General features: G+C 39.1%; 2 protein-coding genes across 8 annotated transcripts in view; one reads left to right on the top strand and one right to left on the bottom strand.

The window, feature by feature from the left end:
- Window positions 1-4,368, bottom strand: part of NLN (neurolysin) — a 122,628-nt gene extending 118,260 nt beyond the window's left edge. For all 5 annotated transcript variants that reach the window (XR_006202964.1, XR_006202963.1, XR_006202962.1 and 2 more), the window contains exon 1: window positions 4,202-4,368. Coding sequence is in view for 2 of the 5 variants with exons in the window: in XM_042940378.1 (XP_042796312.1) it covers window positions 4,202-4,242 (41 nt within the window). In the remaining 3 variants the exon portion in view is untranslated. The remainder of the gene's footprint in view (window positions 1-4,201) is intronic.
- Window positions 4,369-4,464: 96 nt separating this feature from the next.
- SGTB (small glutamine rich tetratricopeptide repeat co-chaperone beta) overlaps window positions 4,465-21,204 on the top strand; it is a 44,337-nt gene continuing 27,597 nt past the window's right edge. For 2 of the 3 annotated variants that reach the window (XM_042940358.1, XM_042940355.1), the window contains exons 1-4: window positions 4,465-4,685; window positions 6,160-6,281; window positions 15,977-16,080; window positions 20,210-20,279. In XM_042940358.1, the coding sequence (XP_042796292.1) occupies window positions 6,182-6,281; window positions 15,977-16,080; window positions 20,210-20,279 (274 nt within the window). In that variant the 5' untranslated portion in view covers window positions 4,465-4,685; window positions 6,160-6,181. Of the gene's footprint in view, window positions 4,686-6,159; window positions 6,282-6,786; window positions 6,852-15,976; window positions 16,081-20,209; window positions 20,280-21,204 lie in introns of those variants that run through there. The other variant, XM_042940363.1, reaches the window with a different exon arrangement.

Below are 21,204 nucleotides of genomic sequence, written 5' to 3'. Positions count from 1 at the left end.
CTGGACTAAATATTGTTGAGTCATCTTTCTCATTTGTCTTTTTGATCATGCCATGATCCATCCCTCACTCTACATTAGATTCTGCTTGGCTCAAATTCTGTGCAATTTAGATGAGGTAGGAAGGGAAATTCTCCTGGTTTAATTGCTATGGCAACAAAAGTTGAAAGAAATCTTAGGTATCATTTAGTCTAGTCCTTTTCATTTTACAAAATAAGGAATTTGAGAGATCCAAGATATTGAGTGATTTACTTAAGGTCAAAGGTTATCTCAACAGCAAGCATAATGTCTTCAGATTCTCGGTCCCCTCATTCCCAAGAAATTAGCCTAGTAATCCATCAATGATATTGGTTGCTCAAATGGCTTTGGAAGGGGATATATAGCAGCTCTGCCAACAGGAAAACACAAGAAGAATCTTAAGTCAGTAAATAAGAACCTGGTCACTTTAAAACACTAAAATGAACTCCCAAGTGTCAGAAGAAATTAGGAAAAATATATCAAGAGAACACAGAGGCCTTCCATGTTGCCTAGTATCGACTGTTTTTTGGAGGATACAGTTTGAAACAAAGATATTGTGATTAACTCACTCACAAATGCTGTAATTTAATGACTACTACTACTGTATATGTTGATTAACTGTAATATTATGCTGTTAAGTAATAAAATAGTTGCTATAGTTGATCACCAGCTTTTTTAAAAAGTTTATTTATTGAGAGAGACGGGGGAGGGGGGGGGGGAAGGGGCAGACAAAGAGAAGGAGAGAGAGAGAATCCAAGCAGGCTCTGCACTGTCAGCACAGAGCCCAATGTGGGGCTTGAACTCACAAACTGTGAGATCATAACCTGAGCCAAGATCAAGAGCCGACACTTAACCAACTAAGCCACCCATGTGCCCCTGATTACCAGCTTCTAACAAGATAATAAATGCATGGCTTTCTATATATTTATTTTCTTCCACACATAAAGAATCTGAGTAACAAGGGGCACTGGTGTGGTTCAGTCAGTTAAGCATCTGACTCTTGGTTTCAGCTCAGGTCATGATCTCATGGTTCACGGATTCAAGCTTCTCACTGGGCTCCGTGTGGAGCCCACTTGGGATTCTCTTTTTCCCTCTCTCTCTGCCCCCCTCCCCTGCTCTCACACCTCTGTCAGAAAAAAAAAAAAAAAAAAATCTGAGTAACACAGACCAGTGGTTCTCAAAATGTGGTTTGCAATCCTTGGGGATGGGAATATGGAGAGGGGTCCTTGAGACCATTTCAAGTCATCTGTGAGGTTAAAAGTATTTCATGATAATACTATGATATCATTTACTTTGTTCACTTGGTTGATATTTGTACTGATGGTAAGAAGCAATGGTAGATAAAATCATTGGCACCTTAGAACAAATCAAGGCAGTGGCACCAAAATGTCTTAGCAGTCATTATACTCTTTACGACCACTCACTCATGCTAAAAATTAATGTCAATTTCACTTTCATGAAATAGTAAAATATTTAATTTTATTAAATCTCAATCACTGAATGCATATGTGTGGCAATGTATGCATACAGCATTTCTGCTGCAGAAATTCTCTCAAAAAATGTAACAAAGTGAGCCTGTCACTTCAAGGAACTGACAGTATTTGTTACCAGTGATAAAATGTAAGCTTTAAAATGAAAATCAGAATTTTGAAAGTGTATCTGGCATTGTGAGCTTGCTAGTTCCCTAATACTTCAAGACATTTATGATGAGATGGATGATGATATTAGGGAATATGATTTGATATTGTAAAACGTAATGTATCAACATTAGGAAGATCTGTTTAACAGAGTGAACTGCTATTTTCCAAGTAACCAATGTGTGATATTTGAAAATCATGGGTAAAAGACCCGTTTAAAATCTAAGATAGACACATGGATTTTAATATGATAGAGTAAGAAAAGTACATGGATAGTTTCATATTCTGCATTGAAACTAATCTTTAAAACACTACCACATATCAAACTTTGGTATGATATAAAGCATATCCATGATTACTTTTAAAAAGTAGTCCTAGGGGTGCCTGGGTGGCTCAGGCATTTAAGTGTCTGACTCTTGGTTTCAGCTCAGGTCATGATCTCACGGTTCATGGGTTCGAGCCCCATGACAGTGAGGGGCCTGCTTGGGATTTTCTTTCCTTCTCTCCCTGCCCTTCCCCCGCTCACTTTGTCTCTGTCTCTCTCAAAAAATAAATAAATTTAAAAATAAAAGTAGTTTTTCCAACTATATATGAATGGGAGGTGGAATTTTTTTCATCTTAAACCAAAACAGTGTAACATATCAAATGCAGAAGCAGATGTAAGAATTCAGCTATTTTCTATTAAGTCACACATAGACAAAAGGTGGAAACAACCCAAATGTCCATGGACAGATGACAAACAAATGTCATATATCCAGACAATGGAATATTATTCAGCTTTAAAAAGGAAGGAAATTCTGACCTAAGTACATGGATGAAACTTAAAAACATTATGCTAACTCAAATAAGCCAGTCACAAATACTTTATGATTCTACTTGTATGAGGTACCTAAAAAAGTAAAATTCATAGACAGAAAGAATAGTGGTTACCAGGGATGGCAAAGAAGAGAATGAGGAGTTATTGTTTAATGGGTACAGAGTTTCACTTTAGGATGATGAAAAAGATCTGGAGACAGATAATGGTAATGGTTGCACAACAATGTTTAAGTTCTTAATGCCACTGAATTTTGCAGTTAAAAATGATTAAAATGTCAAATGTTAAGTTATGTATATTTTACAACAATTAAAAAAAGCTGAAGAAAAGGAAAAAAAACCCCACAATTCCACTCTTCTTACTCATGTTTTTGGAGGAGTTTTGGAAAATAGTTAGTTTGGAAAATAGTTTCATTTTTAATGAAATGTTATTTGTGCATGTAATGAGTTTATTATTGTTTTATAAATTAATAAATACTTTACAATTCCCTAGTTTTCATTTCTAATATGGTTAATATGGATAGATCTAGTACAACCCACATAAACAGAAGCTCTTAGGTCCTCAATGATTTTTGTAAGGTAAAGAGGTCTTGGGGCTAAAAAGTTTGAGAATTGGTATCTTACACGATATTTATTCTCTCTTCTCACACCTGCATTATTTATCTTCACTGGTTGGTATAGCTGCATTTGAAGCTGTATCACTTGCAGCCTGCAGACTAAAAGGACAGCGTGAAATATGGCCAAAACCATCACATTAACTCTTTATAATTACTACTGTCCCTTGGACGCACCATAAGTATAAGGACTGAGCAACATAAAGCTCCTCACGGATGAGTGACCATGTACAATAGAAAACTGTTAAAAAGGTTGAACGCTTAACATTTCCCAAAGTAGTTTTATAAGTAGCAAGAAAGACACATTTCCTTTTTTCTGTTGGATCTTCATTAGGATGTACAGTTCAAGGTTGTCTTCGGGAATGGGAGTGGTAGAGGCATTGTTTCTGAAAACCACTCCATCTAGCGCATCCAAGCAAAGAATTTAATTCTCTCACCATCTTGCTACTGGTCTGTTGCAGAGGGGTGTGGCTTGGGAGCTAGCAAGCAATCCAAAACAGCAGCTGAGGCTGCCCCAAACCGTGTCCAAGCAATAATTTCCTCCATTTTGGGCCAAGTCAATTTGCCCCAGCAAGAGACCGAATGTTTTATGGGGAAGAGGTAAATAAAAAGGAAATTAGAAAGCATGGACGGAGAAAAGCCGCAAAACCATAGCGGTTTCATCTTGCAAGGACGTTAAACGATTTGTATGCTAATGATGTGCGTGAGGGGCAAATTAGAATCGCTATTCCTGAGTCTACAGCTGCCGGCACTTTCAATAAGAGGTCTGCAGTTCTGCATGGGGGGGGGGGGCGGGGCGGAAGTCAAACGATTTTCTTATCCGAACCATCTTTCTGCATTCATTTTGGGCCGGGCCTGGGACCAGTCTCGCTGACTGCAGCTGAGGCAGTCCCAAACAAAGGGGAATGGATGCCTTCCCAAGAGAGCGGAGGAGGGAAAGGTGGCCCCAAGTTCCCCCGCGTCAGGTGTCCCTCAGGGCAGAGCATGCGGGCCGTGGGGAGGGAGAGGCCCAGGAGCGTCAGAGGGGTGCGCTTGGGAAAGCCCGAGCACAGGCACTTGGCACTGACAGGACGGAAAACCACTCCCGGCCCACAGTCAAGGTTAACCCGCACACCGAGATACCTGTGGAGGCCTCGCACAGCCGAAAGGCACTGGGCGATCATGGGAGCGCCGAGAGGCGGTGGCGGCGGCGGCGGCGGGCGCGTTGTCCTCCGGTTTGGGGTTGAGGGAGGCGGGGCGCCCGGGAGCCAAGAGGCGGCCTAGCCGAGGAGGCAACAGCGGCGGTGGCTGCCAGCCCTGCCCGCGCCCTCCCACGTGCGGCAGCACCACGCCGGCGCCCACTTGGGCCCCGCCCCCCGGCTTGCGCCCCGCCCCGCGCTCCTGGCACCGCCCCGGGGGCGGTTCTGGCGAGACCCACTGGCCGGGAGCAAAGCGCACAGCCGGGTGGGCTGAGAGGCGGCGGCGGCCCCAGAGCAGCGGAAGTTTTGGCGACCGCTGGCACTACTACAATCGGGAGCCAGGCTGAAGCTCGGAGGACCAGCGAGCGGGCGGACCGGTTTACGGACGCCCGTGGGCCCGCTGCCACCATCTCGCGTCCTCTTGCCTGGTAAGGGGCTTCTGTCTGGGATGGGTGCGTCTCCTGCCGCCCCAGGTGGGGCCTGCACCGCGCACCCGCATCAAACCCCGTCTGGGCCGAAGCGAGGCCCGGGTACCCAAGGGAGGTAGGAGGTCGATGTGTTATGGGGAGAAGAAGGGGGAGAAGACGGGAGGAGGTTAGCTATCTTCGTTTCCCCTCCTCACCTTCTTCACTCCCCATTCTTTTTTCACCTTCTGCCCTGGGGCCTTATTTAATACTTGAAACCCCATGGCCTAAAGACTGGGCTTGCCTTTAGAATAAGCCTAGAAATAATAAACATCCTGGCGGCGGGTACCACACCCTGGCTTTGGATTAGGGAACCTGGAGAACAGATGGATGATGCGATTTAGTGGAAATAAGCCATTAATGCCGGCTGGCCCTGCGCCACTGTTTGGATGCGATAGTATTCCATGTGAATGAACATGACCGGGAGCTTCCAGCTTGTCCACGAGAGCACAGCTACTGCAGAGAGCACTGGTCGGTGTGTAGTATCCATCGATTTAGGCAATGATTTTCCGACATATCTAGATTAAATAGAAATGCCGTTTTTATTAAGAATGACACTCAATAGTTGAACACCCTTTCATTAATATACTTCCTCCTCAAGTAACAGTCTCAGCCTAAAAAAGTTGGTGCAGTGTAAATTATGCATACATTTAAAAAAAAATCTCATGAAATAGACGAAGATGCTTATTGTAGATGAGCATCTGAGTCAGCAGTATGAAATCTCCCTCAACATAGTGCTGAGGCCTTTTGGGGATTTCTACTTCTGTATCTGTACCCCTGTCCTTATCCGTATCTGTACCATATATACTGTTAAGATACAATGAGATAATGGGGCGCATGGGTGGCTCAGTCGGTTAAGCGTCTGACTTCTGCTGAGGTCATGATCTCACAGTTTGAGGGTTCCAGCCCCCCATCGGGCTATGTGCTGACAGCTCAGAGCCTGCAGTTCGGAGCCTGGAGCCTGTTTTGGATTCTGTGACTCCCTCTCTTTCTCTGCCCTTCACTGCTCACACTCTGTCTCTCAAAAAATAAACATTAAAAAAAAAAAGATACAGTGAGGTAGTCAGTGACTCTCTCTCTCTCTCTCTGCCCCTCCACTGCTCACACTCTGTCTCTGTCTCTCAAAAAATAAATGTTAAAAATTAAAAAAAAAAAAAAGATCCAGTGAGTTAGTGTCTAAGCTTGTGTGGTACATGTTTTGAGAAAAATTCTACTTTTGCAAGTTTTAACATAATCTAATACTACTGGGTATAAATCAAAATATGTGAACATTATCATAACAATACTTTGTGTTCTCCTTTTAAAAGAAGAATGAAGGTAATGCAGGTTTTGTTTTTGCTTTTTACTTTTGATGTAATTTATAACCCTTGTTATTTATAACTTTCCTGACTAATTCTTTAAAATAACTTAGATCAGTGTTTTCCTTTTTCTTATCAAGGAAAAACATTTAAACTTTTAAAATGTCATCTATCAAGCACTTAGTTTATGCAGTTATTCGTTTCTTACGGGAACAAAGTCAGATGGATGCTTATACTTCGGATGAACAAGAAAGTTTGGAAGGTAGGCATGAGCGCTTTTTGTTCATTTGTGTTATAAATAAAGACTAAAATAGCTATAAGCCTGACTTTATGACCTATAATAACAAAATGATAATGTTTTGTTGATCTTTTGAGAAGAGAGATCCTGTGTCCATTCTCTGAGACTTGTTTGGTTTTAATTAACAATAGGAGGACTGTGGTTCACCTATTGAGGACCTAGTATGTGTCAGAACTATGCTGTTCACACTGTGGGGAATTTTTTCTTTATAGTAACTGCCAAGTTAGTATTATCCTCATTTAACAGATAATAAATGAAATCAGATAGATTAAGTAACATAACAGCAAAATGTGGCAAAGCTGACATTTAAATCCTGGTTTTTACTCTGAAGATCTTGTGTCTTCCTGATAGGAAAGCATCTCGTTTAGGATTGATATATGAAAATACCTTAGTCATCATAAAAGCAGTATGTAAAAGTCTAATAATTACATCACAATTATACTCTAACAATGTTCTATTTGGACACTTGAAAATGAGAGGATTTTACCCTTGTTTTATGTAAGCTTTAAATATTAGATTTGGTAATCTGTAAAGGTGAGTGAGACTTGCATGAAAGCATCATGTGTTTCCTTGACAGCATCTTTTCTGCTTCACATTTATGCATTATAAAATTTAAATTCACTATAACCATGGCAAGATTGAATTCTGCAGATGAGCTTGTGGAGGTTCAATGAGTATACCTTCCTTGTGGCCTAAAGACTTAATTATTGCAATGAGACAGTGCATTTGGGAGAATTTAATAAATTATACAATTTGATTTTGTCATCTTGAAGCTATTTCTCCTATAAAGGGGATCCCTCTATTAATTTCAGTAGGCACTTCCATTGTGAATATGCTTTTAAGAGGTGGGGATGAAAATCGGCATTTGCTCTAAATCTGCTTGCAATCTGGTGAGATGCTGTCTTTCCAGGTGGCAGTGAGAGGAGCAGGTGACACACAGTTGGAGAACATTGCAGTTGGTTCATTTCATATTAAAATCTTTTTGTCCTCAGTTAGACTATGTGAAGGTAAAGGTGACTGGTTATCTAAAGAAAGTGTTGGTTATGGTTTCTCAGTAATAAACACATAAATGCAATTATTTAATAAAAGATGTTTCTTTCCTAATCAAAGCAGTATAAGACTTTTAAGGGCCAGAAAGAAAATTGAGAGGTTTCTAAAAATCAAGATGTTATGCCCTATTTTTAGGATGGTCTTCAGCCAAAAATATGTGCCTTCATCTGTTTGTTATGTATGGCAGTCAGAAATAGTGCCAATTGTTTTTGACCGACCCCTATTTTTGACTCTGTGAGTCTAATTTAATTGAGTATGAAATCATGTGGAGAAGTCTGCCCACCTTCTAGACATTTAAAAAAGCTCTAGGAAAGGAGCCTGAGTTCTAGTACCAGCCTTACCATAGTGGTGAAGAATTATAGCCTTATCAGCTTTGAGCTTTTTCATCAGATTTTGTCACCCACACCTAATTGTCATCATCTACCGACATCTACTTCATGTGGCTCCTGCCCTCTGTCACTCTTTCTAGTACTACTCCTGTCTTAATTCTTGGCAATTGCAGTGTACTCATAGGTGATTCTTTGAGTACTCTCAATACTTCCCTTCCTTGGCCTCTCCTCTAGTGATCTCAACCACTCAGCTGCTTGGCCATACCCTAGACTAGTGGTTCTCAACTCAGGATGATTTTGCAACATCTGGAGATATTTTTGATTGTCACCAGTGGGGGGCTGCTTTATGGCATCTAGTGGGTAGAGGCCATGGAAATTGCTAAACATACTATAATGTACAGGATGGATCCCAGAACAAAGTCCAAAATGTCAGCAGTGCCAAGGGTGAGAAACTCTTCCCTGGACATTATCATTACTGAAACTGCATTCTCCCCATAATCTCTATCGTCAACATAACACTTCCTGACCACTACTGCCTGTCTTTCCAACTCACTCCCTCTAAAATCGCTACCTCAACAATTCTTGACCCTACCAATACCTCCAGTATGTTGATCCCTTACCTTTCATACCCCTTTTCTTACCCCATTTAAACACCATGGTTCATAATTATGTTCATGCATTGTACATCTCTCCCTTTCTTGTAAAACCCAACCTTGTTTAAATTCAGCTCTCCACCTACTATGTGCTCATGTCCATGTGACTTTGTATAGATGGAGCAAAACCTATAACTTTGCGGATCGATCCCACTTTGATTTCATCACCATGAGCCTCAAGTGGACCTGTCATGCTGCCTGGCAATCACACTGTCTCTTCCAAGTTCATTCACACTTTTGCTCTCCTAGACCACCACTTTAACACTTTCTCCCATCTTCTCAAACTCTCAAATCTCCTCCTCTGTACTCACTTTTAGTTCATGAGCTTCCTTCTTACCCTACCAAGATAATTGAAGGAATAAGAAAGCAACTTCCACAGACTCCCCCTACCCCATCTACCCACCCACCAGCATGTACACCCCTACATATTCTGCTTGCTTGGCTAACTATTATATGCTATGGACTAAATGTTTGTGTTTTCTCAAAATTCATATGTTGAAATCTAATGCCCAGTGTGAGGGTATTAGGAGGTGGAACCTTCATGATTGAAGTTAGTGCTCTTATAAAGTGACCCCAAAGAACTTCTTTACTCTTTCTACCATGTGAGGACACAGTGAAGAGGTACCATCGATGAACCAGAAGGCAGGTTCTCATTAGACATTGAATTTACCAGCACCTTAATCTTGGACTTCCCGGCCTCCAGAACTGTGAGAGATACATTTCTGTTGCTTATAAGCCACCCAGTCTATGGTATTCTGTTAGAGAGGCTGAAACAAGATTAAGATACCACAGATGAACTATCCATTGTCTTTTCTAAATGGAACCTCTACTGGCACACTGGGTCTGATTCCATCCTGTCTCACCTACTCTGGGATATCGCTCTAGTTATTCTACCCTTCTTGTCTTACATCAGCAAATTTTCACTCTGTGTTGGATCATTTTTATCAGAATATACTTTTCATTGTTTCTTACTTCCTAAAAAAACAAAAACAACAGCTAATTACTCTTGCCATATTACCCCCTACTTCCAAACTACTGCCTACTTTTATTGTCTTGCTTTTGCTGGAAACCTCGTTGAAAGAATTATCTATACTTTTTAAAATTCCTCTCTTATTCTTTCTTGTACCCATTCCAGTTTGGCCTTTGCTTCAGCCTCTCCACCCATAGTCTTCTCATCAAAGTCATCAGTAATTTCTGAGTTATTTAGTTCAGTGATCAGTTGTCAGTCTTCGTGTGTCTTTTTAGCTGCTGTTGATAAAGCTGATGATATCCCTCATCTCACAGCCCCCACCCCTGCCCCGCTGTCATATATTTGATTCACTTGGCTTCCAGGATACCTCCTCACACTCTCTTGGTTTTCTTCTTATTGCTTGCTCCTTCTGTCTCCTTTGCTAGTTTCTCATCTCTTCCCTGCCCTGGAGTGCCCAAGGTCTAGTGCTCGATCTTCTCTTCATTATCTATGCTTATGTTTTTTTTTTTTTTTTAAACGTTTATTCATTTTTGAGAGACAAAGAGAGACCGAGTGTGAGTGAGGGAGGGGGAGAGAGAGAAGGAGACCCAGAATCCCAAGCAGGCCCCAGGCTCTGAGCTGTCAGCACAGAGCCTGACACGGGGCTTGAACTCACAAACCATAAAATCATGCCCTGTGCCGAAGTTGGACAGTTAACTGACCGAGCCACCCAGGTGCCCCTACACTTACTTTTTTGATGATGTCATTCGGTTTCTTGGCATTTAACTAAGACCTTCCTTCTGAACTGCAGATTTTTATATACAACTGCCTACTAGATATCTCTACTTCTATGTGTAATAGGCATCTCAAAGTGAACATTTCCAAGACTGAACTCCTGATCCTCCCACCCAAAATCTGTTCCTTATCTCAGTTGATGGCAACTCTATCTTTTCAGTTGCTTAGGCCCCAAACTTGGGCATCATTCTGAACTCTTTCTCTTGGACTCTGCCTTTAATCATTTAGTAAATCCTGTTGGCTGTACCTTCAAAATTAGAGTCTTAACCATTTCTTCCCATCTCCACTGATGTCACCCATGGATATAATTAAGTATTTCTCATCTTTTTTAATGTAATAGCCTCCAACTGATCTCTCTGCTTTTGTCCTTGCAGCTTTGTTGACTATTCCCAATACAGCTACCATTGATATTTTATTTTTTTATTTTTATTTATTTTTAATGTTTTTATTTATTTTTGAGACAGAGAGAGACAGAGCATGAGCCGGGGAGGGGCAGAGAGAGCGAGAGAGAGAGAGAGAGACAGAATCTGAAGCAGGCTCCAGGCTCTGAGCTGTCAGCACAGAGCTTGATGCGGGGCTTGAACTCACGAACTGTGAGATCATGACCTGAGCTGAAGTCGGATGCCCAGCCGACTGAGCCACCCAGGCGCCCCACCATTGATATTTTAAAACAGTATGTCAGGGGCCCCTGGCTGACTCAGTCAGTAGAATGTGCGACTCTTGATCTCACGGTTGTAAGTTCCAGCCTCACGTGGGTGTAGACATTACATGAAAATAAAATCTTAAGGGGCCCCTGCATGGCTTAGTCCATTAAGCATCCAACTTCTGCTCAGGTCATGATCTTGGACTTTGTGAGCTCGAACCCCGCGTCCGGCTCTGTGCTGACAGCTTGGAGCCTGGAGACTGCTTTGGATTCTGTGTCTCCCTCTCTCTCTGCCCTCCCCTGCTCATGCTCTGTCTCTGTCTCTTTCCCACACTTAAAAATAAGCCAACATTTTTTAAAAATTAAAAAAATAAAATCTTAAAAAAAAGAGTCTATCATTTCTCTACTCAAAATCTTGCAGTGACTTCTTCATGCTACTTAGTCATTGTTTAAAGTATTTATATAACTCAGGCTTCTGTGATGTGTTGTTCACAGACTCTTCCCCTTTCTCATTTGGCTTTAGGCAAATTGGCTTCCTAACTCTGAATACACAAAATCCTCTTTCCTAAAGGCTTCTGTTCTGGTTATTTTTTTCTGCTTAGAATGTTGTTCTAGATAATGGTAATACCCCCATCTTCTTTGAGTCTTTGTCAAATCTGTTTTCTGAATGAGGCGTACCCTGGGCACGCTGTTACATCTGGAACCTGCTTCCCTGCTTTGCTCTCCATACTCCCATATCTTCACCCTTCTCTACTTTTTATTGCTTATAGCCTAGCTCTTCACCCCTGTCCCTGAATGTCAGCCCCAAGAGGTCAGAGATCTTTTCTGTTTTATTCACTAATCTATCTAGTGCATGTACAAAAGTACCTGACACATTGAACTGCATGTAATATAGTGTAAGTACAGTAAACATGGGTTGAATTGAATTGGTGAATTGAATGAATCGAGTGATCCTGGACATATCAGTTAGTTGGACTATATCTTTATTTCTAAGTCTGTTAAGGGAAACTGTCTGCCTCCTCTCCATCAGACAGATTTGTTAGGAGAATCAGAATCAGTCATGGCAGGTAACTAGAGTATGGAAACTTTTGAATAAAGTGCTGAACAGGTAGGATGTGGTAGGTGTTGAATAGAGTTCTTCACTGTCCTTCTCCTCATCAGTACCAAACACACTATTATTGTTTGGTGCTAAAGGGGAACAATATTTATATACAGTATTTGTTTATAGCGTATGACTTATTCATGAGTACGACCTCCTCAAAGGAAGATTGAATGTAATAATCCTTGTTTCATAAGTGAGAATCTTGAGGTAAAAGTAAGATAAATTATTGTACCTAGGTTATTTAATTTTTTTTGGCTGGATAAATAATAAGGTAGTCCTGAGTTTTTGCCATATTACCCTCACCCCACATAATACTTCATGCTTTTTTGTCTTCCTTTTGCTGGAAAACTCTTTGACAGAGCAGTCTATGCCTTTTCTAATTCCCCTCCTTCTCTTTTTTCTTGAACCCATTCCAGTTGGGCCTTTGCCTCAATCTGTCCATCTACACTAACATCATCAAGGTTAAACACTTTGGCAACTAGGTTTACCTATCAAACAATTCTTTTTGCTTATACAGAGAATCTAAAATAGTCAAACTCATAGAAGCAGGGAGCAGAATGGTGGTTGCCAGAGCCGGGGAAGGAGAAAATGGGGAGGTGATTGTCAAAGAGTACAAAGTTTCACTTATGCAAGATAATCAAGTTCTAGAGGCTTACTACTCTTCACAGTGCTTATCATCAGTTGTTATATACTTAAAATTTGGTAGGAATATAGAACCTAGGTTAAGTGTTCTTACAACACACATAATAAAAGTGATAAGAGTAAACTTTGGGAGGTGATGAGTATATCTCTGGATTCAATGGTGGTAATGGTTCCACAGGTGTATACTGATCCTCAAATTCATCGAGTTATAGATGTTAAATATGAATAGGTTTTCATATGTCAACCATACTTCAGTAAAGCAGTTTGAAAAAACACACACCAAATAATTGTGTTTAAAACAAAACATCCACCTCCTTTAATGATATTTAATTGTGTCTAGTATGTACAAGACATGTGTTTTAAGATCAGTGGCCACAGAGATAAAGGAGCTAGACTGAATTGCCTCAACAAGATAGAGCATAAAAATCCCTTAGTTACCACATGGACTTTTCACCTGTCAGTGTTTAGCCCTGAAGTTACATACTCTAGTTTTTGGTTAAAGACTTGGTTGTGGACTATCCTTTTTTCCCATGGCTGCGAACTAATGTTTTGGAGGGCAGAAGGGCCCTACTCTACAGATTTTATTGTTGTTATTTCCTCTGTAATTTAACTATACTTCCATTGTAAACAAAGAAGTAGATTAACTTTACTGAATACCTACTATTTGCCATATATGTTAAAGTCAGAGATGAATAAGATATAGGCCTTATCCTCATGGAGACAGTCTAATGTGGGAGATAGACATTTAAGAGCATGTCCTATAGTATGATAAGTAAAATAATAGAAACATGTACCAGTATGTGTTTACATGGTACAGTAAAGGAAATGACCAGTCTGATCAGGGAGGAAAGATATTGATCAAGAATCAATATATACACATAAACAGACACATTTACCATTATTATTGTTGTTGTTTACATTAACTGACTTCATGGCAGTGGGAGCATATTTTCTTGTAGCCCAATGTTTTTAGTGCTGGAGCAACTAAAGTGTGAAAACAAGCGCTTGGCAAGAATAGAAATTGAGAGGATGAGGAATGGGTAAACAGCAGATTATTTTCTATGTTAAAGGCACTCTGACTTCTTGTGGTTGGTAACTTAGTTGCTTATTAGTGTTTATTTATTTATTTAAAATTTTTTTTAGTGTTTATTTATTTTTGAGAGAGAGAGACAGAGTGTGAGCTGAAGACGGGCAGAGAGAGAGGGAGACACAGAATCTGAAGCAGGCTCCAGGCTCTAGCTGTCAGCACAGAGCCTGATGCAGGGCTTGAACTCACAGACCGCGAGATCATGACCCCAGCCGAAGTCAGACACTTAACCCACTGAGCCACCCAGGTGCCCCAATGTTTATTTATTTTTGATAGGGAGAGAAAGCATGTGCAGGGGAGGGGCAGAGAGAGAGGGAAAGGATCTGAAGCTGGCTCTTTGCTGAGAGCAGAAAGCCCGATATAGGGCTCAGACTCACAAACCATGAGATCATGACCTGAGCCAAAGTTGGACGCTTAAGTGACTGAGCCACCCAGGTGCCCCAATTCAGTCTCTTTTCTAAGGAGAATTGTTCTGTGGATAGTGATAGTAATAGTATTTCTATTATGATGGAGGTGTTTTTCTCAGGGCCATAATTAGTACATAATGTATCCTTTAAAAGTCATACACAAATATCAATGAATCTATAATCAATCAGACAGCGGGAGATGAATACTCTATGATCTCTCTTATATGTGCAACGCTAATAAATAAACAAAGCAAGCACATAGATACAGAAAAGAGATTGGTGGTTGTCAGAGGTGGGGCATGGAGGTGAGAGTAATGGGTGAAGTGTTTTTGTTTTGTTGTGTTTTTAGTTTAAATATATTGCATACAAATAATAATGAAAGTCATACATAAATATTTGTGAATCTATTCCATACTGCTTGGAAGTACACTGGACACTGTGGCTACATTCTCATCTTGTGGAGCCAGGAGAGAATTCCTTTTCAAAGGAGAGAATTCTCAAGATGAGAATCTGCCTCCATTCACCTCAGTGAGTACTTGTAGAGAGGACAGGTTATCTTTCTTCCCTGTAATTGCCCTGGTTTGGACTCCTTATGTTTAGATCGTTTAAGTAGGAACCCACTTGGTTTTCTGCTTCCATTTTCTCCTTCAGCTTGTCTTATTCTAATTCATTCTCTGCATTCCTATCAGACTTGTAGTTCTTTTTTTTTTCTTTTTTTAATTAGTTTTGTTTTTTAAATTTACATCCAAATTAGTTAGCAGATAGTGCAACATTAATTTCAGGAGTGGATTCCTTAATGCCCCTTGCCCATTTAGCCCACCCCCCCTCCCACAACCCCTCTGTTTGTTCTCCATATTTAAGAGTCTCTTATGTTTTGTCCCCCTCCCTCTTTTTGTATTATTTTTGCTTCCCTTCCCTTATGTTCATCTGTTCTGTGTCTTAAAGTACTCATATGAGTGAAGTCATACAACACTTGTCTTTCTCTGACTGACTAATGTCACTTAGCATAATACCCTTTAGTTCTATCCACGTAGTTGCAAATGGCAAGATTTCATTCTTTTTGATCGCTGAGTAATACTCCATTTTATATATATACCACATCTTCTTTATCCATTCACAGACTTGTAGTTCTAAACACAAATCCAGTTATGTTATTCTCCTTCACTGAATTCTTTAATGGCTCTCCATTTGCCCGTAGTGTGAAGTGCACATTCTTTAAGAATGTTATGTGAGGTGCCTTGTCATCCAATAACAGACTTGCTTTCTAGCATCATCTCCCATCATGTCTTTCTACCCTGTCTATACCCTGGGCATATCAGTTATCTTGTCATATACCAAATGCAGGTGACACACCTTATCACCATTTAACATGCTGTGTACTTTTGTGTTTCTCTGACTCCTTCTATTAAATGTAAGCTTCATCACATGAATAGTGATTTTTGTCTTTAGATTAACTGCTGTATTTCTACCACCTTGCACGTAGTAGGTGCTTAGGGTAAATTTGTATGCATGAATGAATTTTTTAAAGCCAACCTATCTATATAAGTAAATATACCAGGATTAATATTTAGTGCTGTTTCTGTTACTGTTTTGGTCAGGTTGAGAATTCTGTTTCTCACATAAAAAAAAGAAGAGTTTTTTTGTTTGTTTTATTCAAAACATTAGAACATTGGTGGATAATAGATATTGGCAGGGTGGAATAACTTACTGTTAGTGACTGGCTTCAGCAAGAATATGATGTAATAGATATATTGAGAAATTATATTCTAGGTAACATCTTTCTTTAAGTGAGGAATAAGAAATCAAGTTGTCTTCCTTCAACAGCTGATCTATAAACAGAAGTCTCTATGTAGCTGAACCATTTAGTTTTCCTTATGTTCTGTGATCATAAATACTGAATTACCACAGATTGCACGGAGTGCAGATTTCTACCAGAAAAAAAGAGGTTGTTTCTTTTTTTAGGTTGCTAATTTTCTTTTTCACTATTCAAATTTATTTCAAGTTGCAATTCAGTGCTTGGAGACAGTTTTTAAAATCAGCTCAGAAGATACTCATCTTGCAGTTTCACAGCCTTTGACAGAAATGTTCAGCAATTCCTTCTGTAAGGTAAGCTGTCATTGTTTTCTATTAGTATCTGATTTAAGTATGACTACAATATTATGTTGAGTTCTTAATATTTTACGGGCCAGGCCTTTAAGTACCTAACTTCTCCCTAGGTGTAAGGTAGATAGTTCACATGGATATGATTTGGGAACTAAAATATAACTCTTTTAATGTGCTTTTAGATTTTCATATTAGTAGCTATTCTCATTCTCTCACCTTCTTTTATATTTAATGATATACTTTTTAAGTCCTTTATACTATCTGAGCATTTTTAGATTTCTGACATCTGTATTAACATTCCCCTAAAGCATTGAATAAAAGATAAAAACAAGATTTTCCTGCTTACGCAGCAACTGTGTAGAAATAGATTCATCAGGAATTGAATCATCACTTTGAAGCAGATTTCATCAAATTGGCCATTGTAAGGCCTCTTTAAAACAAGGGAAGGTTCAGGCTCAATGTGCAAACGTAACACTGAAAACCAAGTTTCTGGTGTCTGCTCTTGAGAACTGTTTACATCGTCTCTGGTTTCTGGCCTTTTCAGGGAACATGACCATAAATTTGAAAATTTTAAGGTGACTGAGTTTAGGGCCCCAGGGTGATCTCCCATGTGTTTTTTGGTTACATTTTGATGCCTCATGAACTCATTTTGTTATTCTAGTTCTGTATTCAAGCTTCAGTACAGAAGGAGGCACTCAGGAGAGAGGCTGAATCATATAGTATATATTTAAGCCTGGCAGGGACATTGCTGAGAATACCACATTGACTGTTTCTAGAACTTGTGAGAAGAGGTTCTGAGAGTTGCAATGAAGATGGCAGTTTGGCAGTAAACTGTTCTCTCTATTCTTGGAAAAAGAATAATGCAGTTTTCACACAGATGAATTCTAATTATATAACAAAGATATAAGGAGATAGTGACGTGTCCCTGCACTCCTCATCAGAGAATTCCCCTTTTCTTCACTTCAGTTGCTATGGTTCTTTCATTGCCTGGGTTTCTGGCCTCCTTAGGGAACCCCATTTCAGTGGCTGGACATGCCCATGGCTGAAGCTAACCTTCTTTAACTCCTAGATGCCCAAGAGGCCTCTGCTGGAGACAACACTTGGACGTGCTCACTCCTTAGCTCTTGTCACTGGTGACTTAGTACTAAAGAGATCAGAATTTTTCTTTACCTCCCAGAAAGCTCAAATTGACTTTTGCACTCTGTTTAAGTAGAGCTTTTTTTTTTTTTTTGACGCCTGTCTTACTTTTTCTCTCTGATTGTGTTTAACTGTAAGCATTTTTGACTTGCTATTTTTAAAATATAATTTCTTTTTTTTTACATATAATTTTCTTTATCCAGTCATCCATTAATGGACATTTGGGCTCTTTCCATGCTTTGGCTATTGTTGATAGTGCTGCTATAAACATGGGGGTGCATGTGTCCCTTCGAAACAGCACACCTGTATCCCGTGGATAAATGCCTAATAGTGCCATTGCTGGGTCGTAGGGTAGTTCTATTTTTAGTTTTTTGAGGAAACTCCATACTGTTTTCCAGAGTTGCTGCACCAGCTTGCATTCCCAAAAATATAAGTTCTTAAACCTGGCTTCATTGTGTATCTGTGTAGTGTTATTTGTGATGTCACTCCTTTGTTTGCCTTATTTAACAACAGCAACTTCATTACATATGTCTTTGTTAGCAGAGTACAGCAGACAGAGTCTAAACCTGCCCAGAGCAGCATACAGATTGTTATAATTAAAGAAATTATTTGCCTCTTTTCAGCAATAAAAAAGAATGAAATCTTGCCATTTGCAAAAACATAGACAAAGCTAGAGTATAAGTCAGATAAGTCAGTCAGAGAAAGACAAATCCCATATGATTTCACTGTGGAATTTCGAAAACGAGCAAACAAAGGGAAAATAAAAAAGGGAGACAGAGACAAACTCAGAAACAGACTCTTAATTATAGAGAACAAACCAATGGCTACCAGAGGGGAGGTATGTGGGGAGATGGGGGAAATAGGTAATGGAAATTAGGAGTGTACTTGCTGTGATGGTCACCTGGTGATGGATACAGCTGTTGAATCACTCCATTGTACACCTGAAATTAATATAATATTGTATGTTAACTAATTGGAATTAAAATAAAAACTTAAAAAAATTGAAGTTATTTGTCTCACCAAGTGTCCATGGTTGTTATTTCTGTCATTTTAGTTTTAGGATACTGGTCTTTCTCTTCTCTTTTTTCCCTCAATTAAGTTTATATACTAAATGGATTCATTCCTTTTATATAAGGCAGGTAACACTCATCCCCACATCATGGCCTGCTCAAATGCATTTAATGAATATGAGAATTAGTTTTCAAAGTTATACAACTGTGGCAATTTCATTAAAATAATTCAGAAGAATTTAGAAGACAGAATGGATTAGAGTCCATTTCTCAATATGCCATTCTTCTGACTCAAAAAGTCACTCCCCTCCCTCCTCCCCTTAACTTCCCAGGATTATTAGAAGATGTGAAATAGAAGAAACCCTGAAAGTAGGTACTGCAGGGCAATAATGTGTCCTTGAACTACACTTACATCCTAGGAGACTGTAGCCAGTTTTAAGTAGTGACCTCTAGTTATAAGGATTCCTATTTGTATTCTATACATTTTTATTCCAATATTTTATGTTTAGAAAAACTGATTAGTATAGAAAGATTAAAAAAATAAGAACAGCTCACATACTTTATGATTTTGTACTTGTGAATATTTGTGTGCAATTAGCGAAGTATATTTCCAAAGTTAGAGCTATCAAGTTTATTGAAACTTTGGTCAAGACAGAGATAATGGTGAAGGACACCTGGGTGGCTCAGTCAGTTAAGCATCCAACTCTTGGTTTTGGCTCAGGTCATGATCTCATGGATTCGTGGGTTTGAGCCCCACATGGGCTCTGCACTGACAGTGCGGAGCCTGCTTGGGATTCTCTCTGTCCCCCTCTCTCTGCCCTTCCCCACTCGTGCTGTCTCTGTCTTTCTCAAAGTAAATAAATGGTGGATATATTCTAAATGTGGTACATAGGTATATTAGCTACAAATTATGCTTTCTTGAAAATTTTAGACTTATTTTTGAACTTCAGAGTCAAGTGTAAAAGCAACACAAGTTAAAAAAGATCTTTCAAGGGGTGCGTGGGTGGCTCAGTCAGTTAAGCCTCTGACCTCAGCTCATGTCATGACTCACCTTTCGTGGGTTTGAACCCCCACTGGGCTCTGTGCTGACAGGTCAGAGCCTGGAACCTGGATTGGATTCTTTGTCTCCCTCTCTCTGTGCTCCTCCCCTGCTTGCACTCTCTCTCTCTCTCAAAAATAAATAAACATTAAAAACAATTTTTTTTAAAGATCTTTCAAACATGGAAAAATACATTGTGTTCCAATTGCTACTCAAGATATTTCTAAATGCCCCTTTGATTTGAACATTAGTAATGCAAAAGAGGTTTGAGGATGATAGTAGCTACTGAAAACAGGAAATATACATTGCCTTTTTTAAATGATAAATTAATATATGTCCATTGTTTTTAAAAAATTGGTCAACAAGGAAAGATATAAAGAAGAAACTGAAAATTTTACCTCCAAATATTACTTTCAACCTTTCTCGTTAGACCTTTCCTGTCTTTGTTGTGTTAGCCTGTGTGCATGTATATGTGTATGCACATATTTAAATAATGGTGTTACATTATTAATGCTTCTTTTTATAAACTGTGAATTTGACTTAGGAGATCTCTTTAGATATTAAACATTATGCTTCAAGATTTTTATTAATATAAATAATCTCTTGAATATATTTTCTATTCCTATTCTTTGTATACTGATTATTTATATTTGTTGTTCATGAAGTAGGGTTTTTTTGATGTAGGAAAAGCAAGTAAAAAATTTGATTCATATTAGCCCATTATCTTCTAGAAAAATTCTACATACTCATTTTTCTAAAAAACGTATGTGGAAGGACTTCCCCCCTATTTCTATGTAACCCTATTATTTACAGCCAGATTTCATCCCGTGTAAATATAGGTGATTTACTGTAATACAATTTATTTATTATTATTTATAGTTCTGTGGGATGACTTTTTTATGCAGGTAAATGGAAACTCTGTACATTGATTTTTATTTAATTTCAGAATGATATTTTGCCTCTCTCAAACTCAGTGCCTGAAGACGTGGGAAAAGCTGACCAATTAAAAGATGAAGGTGAGTATTTCATAGAGAAATTACTATTTCGTAAAACTTCATGAAACTCTGGAGAAAGTGACTCTGCAGTTGGTGAGAGTCTGATTTACGCTGCCAAGTCTGAACTGTCATACGTCCACATGATATTTGTGAAACAGAAATGAATGTGATATGGAAGAAACCTGGAATGGCTTGTGAACAATAATGTAGTTATGCCTTGCTTCCAGAGAAGCAGATCTGCTGTGAATAAAACTTGCAAAACAAGTAACTTAAGGGGTGATTACTTCTAACTGCATTTGCTACATGTACTCTGGGGTTCCAAATTCTTCTTTATGCTTGAAGAGAGGAAAGGAGAAATTTGGGATTTCAAATTTTTTTTTTTTATGCTTGCATAGAGGAAAATAATTTTCAGTATTATTTTAACTTTTGTATATGTTCATTGTTTTTGAGTTCTTTGATACCTGTTAATACATGTATGTGGCACTTGACTTAAGTATTTATTACCACATTTGACTACTACATAATTACATTTTTCAATACTGGCTCTTGAAGCATTTTTAGTTATAATAAATAAGGCAGTGTTGAAGATCTGCGTTTAATTTTTCCTGTCATGTCATTTATGTTAAGCTATAGAGGAGAGTTAGGTCAGGCACACAAGATTTGTACTAAGAAGCTCTCGGGAAGAGTCTTGTATTGGCAATGAATGAGAGCCAAAAAATTCCCTGTCCTGTAGGCAGACATTTATTAGGGAATATGCCACATTCAGAAGCTATACAAAATTGGTTCAGAAACCATTTCCTGGACTTTAAACTGAAGAAGGCAGTTAAAAACAAAACAAAACAAACACAATCACTTGATTTCTTAAAAGGTAGATATGGAAGAGAGTATACTCTTCCTATTCCTTGGGTCTTATCCTCTCTATCAAATTTTTATTTTAAACATACAT

Source organism: Panthera leo, chromosome A1 (assembly GCF_018350215.1).
Source record: "Panthera leo isolate Ple1 chromosome A1, P.leo_Ple1_pat1.1, whole genome shotgun sequence".
Lineage (NCBI taxonomy): Eukaryota > Metazoa > Chordata > Mammalia > Carnivora > Felidae > Panthera > Panthera leo.
This window is presented reverse-complemented; position numbering and strand designations above follow the sequence as displayed.